We start from the raw sequence: 9,472 nt of genomic DNA, 5'->3' as shown, positions 1-9,472 counted from the left end.
GATGGAATATTCTGTTCCTGCAGCTCAACGCCAGGTTCTTCTGGTGTTTGTGGTAGAGATTGTCATTGCGGGTAAGAATTAACGACAGTGACTGTAATTGTTCAGTTGTTCTTATATTACATTGCACGAGTATAACAAGATAATTTCATGCTGCAGAATGCTACTGTCAAGCTGCTCAGATAACTGTAAATGTGATAAGTCATGTCTTAATAAACCATTCCACCAACGGCCTAGGAAGAAGATGAAGATAGTGCAGGTACTGTACCATACCTAAACACTATTTATTTAAGGTCTATGCTAAATAATTGTCCAGTTTCTAGTATTAAACTAACCTGCTTTTGTTAGACCGAAAAATGTGGCTCGGGGGTCGTTGCTGAAGAGGATATCAGGAGAGGGGAGTTCATAATTGAATATGTTGGAGAAGGTAATGTTTTTAAGCTGTAAGCAAATTTTCACTCAGAGGTGTGATATCTGATTTTCTGTAAGTACAATGCAGTCATTGATGACAAAAAATGTGAAGAAAGGCTTTGGGCAATGAAACGTCAAGGAGAAACAAACTTTTATTTGTGTGAGATTAACCGAGACATGGTGATTGATGCTACATTCAAAGGAAATAAATCAAGATATATAAATCATAGTTGTTCTCCAAATACAGAGATGCAGAAATGGTTGTCCATGTTATTCTATCTGAAATTCTGAATTCATTAATTTATAACAAAAGCCATTTTCTTATAAAAATGATTTCTTTCAGGAGGATTGACGGTGAAACTAGAATTGGCATATTTGCAACCAAGGATATAAAGAAGGGTGAACACCTGACATATGATTACCAGTATGTGCACATTACACACCATTCTTGACTCCATGCATGCATTCTGTCTTTCATTTATTTATTAAACCTTCATGTGGCATTATGTTCAGCTTCATGATTCATGAATATTTGAATGTCTTCATGTACTTTGTGAAATGGTATTAATAGAATTAGCAGGTTTGTGCAGTTTGGTGCAGACCAAGATTGTCACTGCGGTGCAGTTGGCTGTAGAAGGAAACTGGGAGTGAAGCCTAACAAATCAAAGCTCCCATCTTCAGATGCAACATTAAAGATGGTTGCATGCCAGGTGGCTATAAATTCTCCAAAACTAAAAGCGGTTCTTTCTGGTAAAGATGTATGTATGGTTTTTCTCATGATGATTGAACAATAAGTGTTATGGTGATATAATATTAAATGTAATCTTTCTCATGTTTGTGTTATTCATGTAAAATGTAAACTAATTTGAGCTACTGTTTGTTATATAGGCTTACAAGAATGGTGTTCGACAAGCAGGTATTAGTTGTTTGATATTTAAGTTTAACTTGTAATAGTCAAGTGGTTTTAAATTTCAATTTACTATTTTCATGTTTGTAGGATGTTCAAGGCAGTCTGTTGATCAGACAAGGACACCTCGTTATTGCATTGGACATGTTCTTGTAATATTACGTCCTGGGTCAGAGAGGTATCACTTCCGTTTGTTTGACTATACATTAACTGTTGATTTGACCTGATCAAGTGGTTTGACCTTGTCATACTGGAACTGAGGGGCAACTTGGGTGGGTTGGACGGGTTGGTAATGGGTCAAAATGGGTCAGGTTGAGATATGCCATTTTGATGTTAACAAAGTTACTGAATCGTTTTGTGTTGATGCTCTTTTTAGATCGTATGGTATCATCAGGAGGTTTGACATTAACACAAGAAAACACTTGGTTAGTAAAGCTTTGTATTGGGTTTTAGCTATTTATGGTTGTTTGACCATTGACCAAGTTTTGTATTGACAGATCATGTTTGAAGGTGGTCGCGTTGAGCTTCTTGATTTGACACAAGTTGATTGGGAGCTTTGTAACTTTTAACTTATGGTGGTAAGTCGCTTGATCTGGGTTATGTTTTATGAACCTATTGATTTGGGTCATGTTTATTGTCTAATGGGTCAAAGGGTAACGTGAAAAAAATAGCTAAAAAGAGAGCGGGTCAAATGCAAAACTCAGAAGGCTTGCAAAGTTTATTTTTTAATGTGTACAAACTGCAAAATTGCTTTATTAAGATTATTATATTATATTTTTCTCATCACTGTTCAATGCATTTATTACAGGTATAAAATGAGAATGCTTGCGCTGAAACATTGGTGCACCGGGGTATTATTCTTTTGATCCGACTCATAAGTGACTCAACGGTCTGACTGGGAGCGAAGGTTCTGATGTGCGTTGTTGAATGCATAATCATAGGATCTGTCCTCTTCTTGTATCTTGTTTTGTAGCATCTTCTTTAAAAACTGATTTAATTCTTTGTAAATCTGATAGATAAAAGAATCTATCTTTGGCTATACTCTGTGTCTCCGATACTTGGAATATAGTTTGATGAAAGTTACAGTGAACTTAATTGCCTTTAAATCATTGTCAACTTGTCATCAATGTCAAACATCAATTTGTGATTTCGTAATGGTCATGTGTTTGTCCCATGTTCGTTTTCGGGCACTTTTACGCTCACCTGAATGAGTGAGGGAGGGAATGTGGCGGATGTGCAGGGAGACTTTTTTCTTTTAGCTAAAACGTTTTAAAGGATTATGTGAAAGGAGGAGAGAAAATAAAAAAAATGTTTTTGGCTCTCAGAAGGGCCATCCGAACATGTATCTACATATTTTAAGTTTTTTGAGAGCTTTCATTATGTTTATGAATATTCTAAGAAAGACACAAAGTATGCTTACTGTAGCACTGATAATGATTAGATTGTTTATTTGTTCACATAGATGTTTTAACCTTTTAATAAAAATTATTATGTCTAGAAGGTTAAGTTCGATAAAATAAATAAAGATAAATAGGAGTCCAAAAGATTTTAATTCTACAAGTTACAAAGTTTATAATTTTGTATATCTTAAGAGTTCTGAGATCTTTATAAATATAAATGTGTTTTTATCAAGAACTAGTGTTATACCCGGCGTATTGAGTCGGGCAGATTGGTAAAACCCGGGTGATGATAAACGCAAATGTTATCGGTCCTGGGCGTTGAGGCGATAACTTGACACAAATTCGGTCGGTTTCGATTAAGGGCGTTATGATACCGGAACTAAAAACCAAAAATAAACAAAAACATATAAAATTTGAGGTGAATCAATTAAGTGACGTCAGTTGGTAACACTCGGGCATTAGGAAGATCCGAGCATTCTCGATCCCCGAAGTTGAGGTGGTGAGTCTACACAAATTCGGCTGATTCCCATCACACTGGTTATGGAACCGAAATTAAAAACAAAATGCAGTGAGTCTACGAAAATTCATTCGGTTTCCATTATGTCTGTCACGATACCGGAACTAACACAAAAAACAAAAAAAAAAAACAAACAAAATTCAAGGACCAATACGGTGCCGGCAAGTGGTCATGCAGTGAGTCTGCGCAAATTCGTTCGGTTTCTGTTATGTCTGTCACGGTAATGGAACTAAAACAAAAAAACAAAAAAAAAACAAACAAAATTCAATGACCAATACGGTGCCGGTAAGTGCCGTAATTGACACTTAGCGGCACCAAAGTTATATAATAATATCGATAAATTTGTTGTTGAACTGTGAAATGCACGTGCCACATGTATTTGTGTTGCATTATGTAGAAACTATTTAATTGAAATTTCTTAAAAGATTTTCAACACTTCAATAAAGATATAGAAGTTAAGTTTTTATTTTTTTTGTATGGTTTCTAAAGTTTATAAAATAATTTTTATTTACAGTAAAACCTTTATAATTTAATACTTGATAAATTAATAATTTTGATAAAATTAATAACTTGCCCGGTCCCAACTTGAGACCGGTATAAAGTTGGATCCCGATCGATAAAATAGTAAAATAATATATTTTTTTTGAAATTCTAATGTAACTATATTGGTCCCAACGAAACTATAAATTAATAATTACTAAAATATTCCAAAATTCTAGGATTATTTAGTAAAAACTGAATCTATATTCAATTGTTTTTTTGTGTGAATTTCGAATATATATTGAGTATCTTTAAATCTCTCAATTGCACTTAAGAATTGAGGCACTGTATTCTTGTATTGCAACTAAAAGTTGTGAAAAGTTGTTGCCGTTTGCAATGCTTCTTTCCGAATGACCCGTTCCAAATGTACTGAATCATCATCAACCGGATTTTGAACAGTATCCGCCATAATTTCTTAAGTGCTTTGAACCTCGTAACATTCATTATTTCACCTGGATAATCCAACAACTCATTCACATCTTGTGTGCCCATAATGCATTCCCGTAATCAGGTTCTCAAGCTCACGAAAGTCTTCTCCAGAATTTACATCGTTTTAATCATTTGACAAGTTCATTAATGTGTGAATGCAGATGGGAATTTTGAAGGTCCTTATTTATGTTTTATTCAAATATGTAAAGTGAACGAACATGAAAATTTTGAAGGTAGATACATTAATTTGAGAGTTGCTCATGAATATTAGTCAACTCTTTAAATTAACAATTTATTAATTTATCGGTATAATAATATCTCATTAAATATCCGGATCCAACATTATTTAGTGAAAATACTATCTAACATATATAAAATTTAAAAGAAAAATACACATTTTATAAAATTCTTTTAATTTAATGGGTTATGGACTCCCAAATCAACCAATCGGGTCGGGTTTTGGAAAACCATAAACCCTGTTTGTTTGTTTCTAGGGTTTCCCTCTGTGTGCACTTGAAGAAATGGCTTGGAGGAAGACGCCTTCACTGCTGTCTTTCAATTTCAATACTTTGGTGGCTAATTATTCATCTAAATCAAATCTGTACCCGGGTAATAATCAAGTTCAGGTGATTTCTCATTTATTTGAGGGTTTATTAATTTGTTATGAACATTCACAGTGAAGGTTGGCATACCGGAGTTTTTGAAAGGAATAGGGAACGGAGTGGAGACGTATGCCGAAAAGCTGGAAGCTGAATTTGGGGATTTGCAGAATCTGTTGGTGGCTCGTTCTATGAAGCTCAAGAAACTTAATGTTGGAGCTGATCCTAAAGTTTGCAAACACGTAAGTTATCTTATTATTATTATTGGCTTTGTCGATTTGGAGACCCAATGCCATCATCTTTTAGGTTCCACTCGATCATCGAGTTTTAGTACCTAAAGCAGTATTCTGATTAGGATCGCTTAAATGGACGAGACATTACTACCTTTATTGACAGTTGATTGATTAATCCACCTTTTGAGCGAGCTTGTTAGATATTTTAGTGTAACCTGATTGACTTATCGACCAATGTGAATCATAATATTCATCAAACAAGCCAGGAGGTGCATGCTTGACTGAGTTTATTATGGTCTTAGGGGCGACCGGGCGGAGCCTCTAAGCTATGGCGGTTTCAAGGGGGGCAACACTAGGGCTGTAAACGAACTGAACGAACACGAACGAGGCCTTGTTTATGTTCGTTTGTTAAGGAAATAATGTGTTCATTAACGGTTCACAGACACTTACCGAATGAGATTTTATGTTCGTGTTCGTTCATTAAGGAAATGAATGTGTTCACGAACACAAACGAACACAAATAAAATCGACAAAGCCTAGAGATTGAGACCGATGCACTCATCAATGTGAATAATGAAAGACTGTAAACGAATCGAACGAACACAAACAAGGGCATGTTTGTGTTCGTTTATTTAACTTTAAACGAACACGAACACTTAATCGAACAAATATTTATGTTCATGTTCATTTATTTAAAAAGTGATCATTTCTGTTCGTTATGTTCGTTTGTTTAAATTATAAACGAACATAACTGAACATAGATAACGAACGTAAATGAATAAATGTAAATGAACACAAAAAAACATAAACAGACATGAATGAAAACACTTAAATGAACACAAATTAACAAAAATAATATCTTTAGATAGATTACTCATTCAGATAATATTTAATTATGCATAAACGAACATAAATATACATACATAAACAAACATAAATAAACGAACGTCCGTGAACATAAATGAACGAACGAAACATGTCTTCATGTTCGTTCGTTTAGTTAAACAAGTACAGCTTTTTTGTTCATGTTCGATCGTTTATTAAATAAACGAACATAAATGAACTTCCCACCGAGCGGTTCACGATCAGCTCACCGAATGTTCGGTTCTTTTACAGGCCTAGGCAACACCCCTGATAACAAGGTCCAAGGGGTGGCAGCCTATGGCGGGCCCAAGGGGCAGAGTCCCTAGCTGGGGTCGAGCTACCAAGTTAGCTTCAGTTTTCCTTTTTATTTTGACGATTATTGCTTCATTAAAACTTTTAAATTTTTTTATTTTGGAATCTCACATGTGAATATCGTAATAAAAAATGGGCGCATTTTTGAAGCAATCGGGATTTCAAATTGAAAACTGCGAATATCGTAATAAAAAATGGGCGCATTTTTGAAGCAATCGGGATTTCAAATTGAAAACTGCCAAAGGCAGTGTCCAACCATAACATGCATATCCGACATATTTAGCTGAAAACTCTGGTTCTCTAAATTCACATAGTTATCATACGAAGTTCTTGTTTCTTTCTGAGTTGTATCCGATTGGCTATTCGGGTGAATCACCGAATTAATTCAATCTAAAAGTGTATCACGACTCTCAGATTATACAAGTGATCAATTACGAATTCCCAATTGAGCTTTTAATTTTCGATCAATGGTTAGAAAAGTAACTTGCTTTGATGATATATTGGATAGGAACTACAAGTTAAGTGGGCCGACTAGGTTTGGTTACAAATTATTGAGTTAGTTTGTATGGTGAGATCTTCTTTGTGATCCATTATTTCAGAATAAAGATCCTTCATTTTAAATTATTCATATCTTTTTTCTTTCTATATGAAGAATAATTCATAATCCTTTTTTTATGAAATATTGATGTAGTGTTGTGGCCCAAGGGTTCAATTATGTACTCATGATGTGTACCTTACTACCTTTCAGCCACAACTGTACCATGAGTCCATGAATTAATACATGCCACAAGTTAGATGATATTTGACTGATCTGCAAAGGTTTAGGCTATATGCATTTTAAGCTTGTATCTCTAAATTTTATTGTCTCCTAAGTGGACCCCACGATGGGATAGAGATAGAACTACTTGTCAGTGTCTTTGTTGTAATTGCATGACAAGTTGAGTATTTCTTTCATAAATTAGGTTGGGATATTATATTAGAGGTTGCATCTTTTACGTTGTTCGCAAACGTGCAAACGGGCTAAAGTTACTTAAACTGGCTAAACATGAAACGGGCCATGTGTGTGAACGAGTCCGCTTCTTTATCACTGATTTCAAGTTTTTGAATTTGATTGAACAGAGGAAGTTGATACTGAAGTACGCGCACAAGTACAGGCTGGGACTTTGGAGGCCTCGAATTGAACCTCCAAAAACCAATAAATGAGACATGTTAAAACATTCTCCTATGATACGTTGCATGTTGTCTTTTAGTTTGGACCCATGAAAGCTTCATTTGTCGGATTTACAAAACAAAAGGATAATAATTATTCATTGTTGAAAATGATTTTGCTGGCCAACTGGGCCCGACCATTAAACCCATTTCTCATTTGGTTGACATTGGGTTTTGTTCCTACTTCCTATCAATAATAACTACAGGTGCACAAATACAGTTATGTTAAAAACTGGTTCTGGTTTTGGTCAACAAAGTCAAGAACATGTAGAGATGGAATTGGTTCGGGTAGGTTTGGGTTTTGACCAGTTTGGCTGGTTTTTTATCGTCTTTTTTGCTCTGTGCTTTTAGTTTTTGACAGGTAGAGGTTCCAGGTGGAACTGGTGCCCGTTTGGTTCCATCGTCCCTTGTCTCTTAGGAACTGAAACCGGTGTGCACCAGCGGTTCAGGTAGGGTTGGGTCCAGTTCCAGTTCGGTTATGCCGGCTTGGGTCTGATTCCTGTTCGGATAGGCTAGGTCGGGTCCAGAACCAGGTTTTTGTGCACATTTGTCTTTTAATAACAACCGAATCGAATTGATGTCTTGAATATTATTTAAGCCCATCAACTAAGAAAGGGTTTTGGTTTCTGATGAACTGATTCAACAACAATACAGGCTTCAGCCCATTCTGGTCCACTCTGGGTTGAAAATTTGGAATGTTGGATCATAAATATAGATTTCAAATAATCTTATTAGACGATGGAAATCTAACCAGCTGTTACTTGTAAGTAGTATCTATTAAGAAAAAGAAGACTATCAAATGTATATTTTTAATTTTATACAAGTTAGATACAATATGAATAATGAATAGAAAAGGAAACCCAACTTGAGAAATTGTTTCGTCACATCCGTCTCTGAGTTGTGTAGATATTGGCTAATTTTCTGTTGTTGCTGATTGCCTTCACGGTTAACTGAGCTATTGGTAGGGTATAGAAAGGATGATATGTAGGCGTAATATACCTCTATTCTAAAGAAAAGAGAGATTGCTTACAGGAAGACCTTCCGGCTCCAAAAACCAAATATGAACCAGAAAAAAAATAATATTAGAAGCATAGTTTGCTATGGGTCATGTTAAAATAAAGGGATTTTTACATATTTTCTCTTTCTAAACATTTGAAATTACATATTTTCTTAAAATACAAGTTTTTAATGCAAAATGTACAATGTTCTTTAAGCATGATATGGGAAATATGTAATTTCAAAGTTTAGGAAGGGGAAATATGTAAATGCCAAAAAAATAAAAAGGGAGACAAAAATAAGAAATGTGAGAAGAATTTGTGGTCTAAAAAAACTACAAAAAAGGTTAAAGGAAAATAATAAAAAAATCATAACTCAAAACATAAATAAAAAACGAAAAAAGTTATAAAAAAATGTTTATCTTGTCGTACTCTTTAAAAAAGGAAAGAAAGATACAATGTCAAATAAAAAAAAAAGGACACAATGACAAATGGAATCAAAAAACACAATGATAAGTAAAAAAATACACAATATTGAAAAAAATATAACACGTTGGGTAATATAACACAATATTGAGGAAAAAAGAGACACAATGTCAAGGAAAAAGACATAATCAATAACGAAAATAAACAAAAAAACACAATAATAAATAAAAAGAACAATGATTTTTTTTGGTTATCATGTCTTCCATTTTTAACGAGGAAGAAAGGGGAAGATTTTCATTTTTTTAATTCTTTTTTACCTTTTAAATTTATATTTTGAATTATGATTTTTTTTATTAATTTATAGTTATTTTTTTAGGCCATAAATCCTTTTCAACCTTTCAAGTTTTATCTTCTTTTGTATTTTAACCTAATCAATAAGCATGACACAAAACTACAAAAGTATAGCAAAGATATATTAGGTTGTTGGAATTTAATAACCTCACCTTTCACATTCGTTCATTGTCACTCCCATATAATAAAGGATGGAAAAGAAAAAAAAAAGTGATAGAAAAATTTGTTGTGTTATAGAGTTGTTATTTATTTAGTTTTTTTGAAAAGAAAGGAAATGAAATA

The 9,472-nt window shown here is 34.0% G+C and overlaps 1 protein-coding gene across 1 annotated transcript; it reads left to right on the top strand.

Annotated features, from left to right (window-relative positions):
* Nucleotides 1–4,722: 4,722 nt before the first annotated feature.
* LOC143617465 (uncharacterized) lies at nt 4,723–7,751 on the top strand. Its single transcript, XM_077090012.1, has 3 exons — nt 4,723–4,827; nt 4,872–5,042; nt 7,329–7,751. Exons 1-3 carry the CDS (start codon nt 4,723–4,725, stop codon nt 7,410–7,412), a joined length of 360 nt encoding a protein of 119 aa, XP_076946127.1. The 3' UTR covers nt 7,413–7,751.
* Nucleotides 7,752–9,472: the final 1,721 nt, after the last annotated feature.

Source organism: Bidens hawaiensis, unplaced genomic scaffold (genome assembly GCF_021521415.1).
Source record: "Bidens hawaiensis isolate Kalapana, Puna unplaced genomic scaffold, B.hawaiensis_p1.1 tig00054955_1, whole genome shotgun sequence".
Lineage (NCBI taxonomy): Eukaryota > Viridiplantae > Streptophyta > Magnoliopsida > Asterales > Asteraceae > Bidens > Bidens hawaiensis.
Note: the sequence above shows the minus strand (reverse complement) of the source record. Positions and strands in the feature narration are given on the sequence as shown.

What these genes read in the sequence shown, in the direction of transcription:
- LOC143617465 (XM_077090012.1), top strand. Translation starts at nt 4,723, where the DNA reads ATGGCTTGGAGGAAGACGCCTTCACTGCTGTCTTTCAATTTCAATACT. An exon ending in CGGGTAATAATCAAGTTCAG is followed by an intron (nt 4,828 to 4,871) that starts GTGATTTCTCAT and finishes TTGTTATGAACA; the next exon opens with TTCACAGTGAAGGTTGGCAT. An exon ending in ATCCTAAAGTTTGCAAACAC is followed by an intron (nt 5,043 to 7,328) that starts GTAAGTTATCTT and finishes TTGATTGAACAG; the next exon opens with AGGAAGTTGATACTGAAGTA.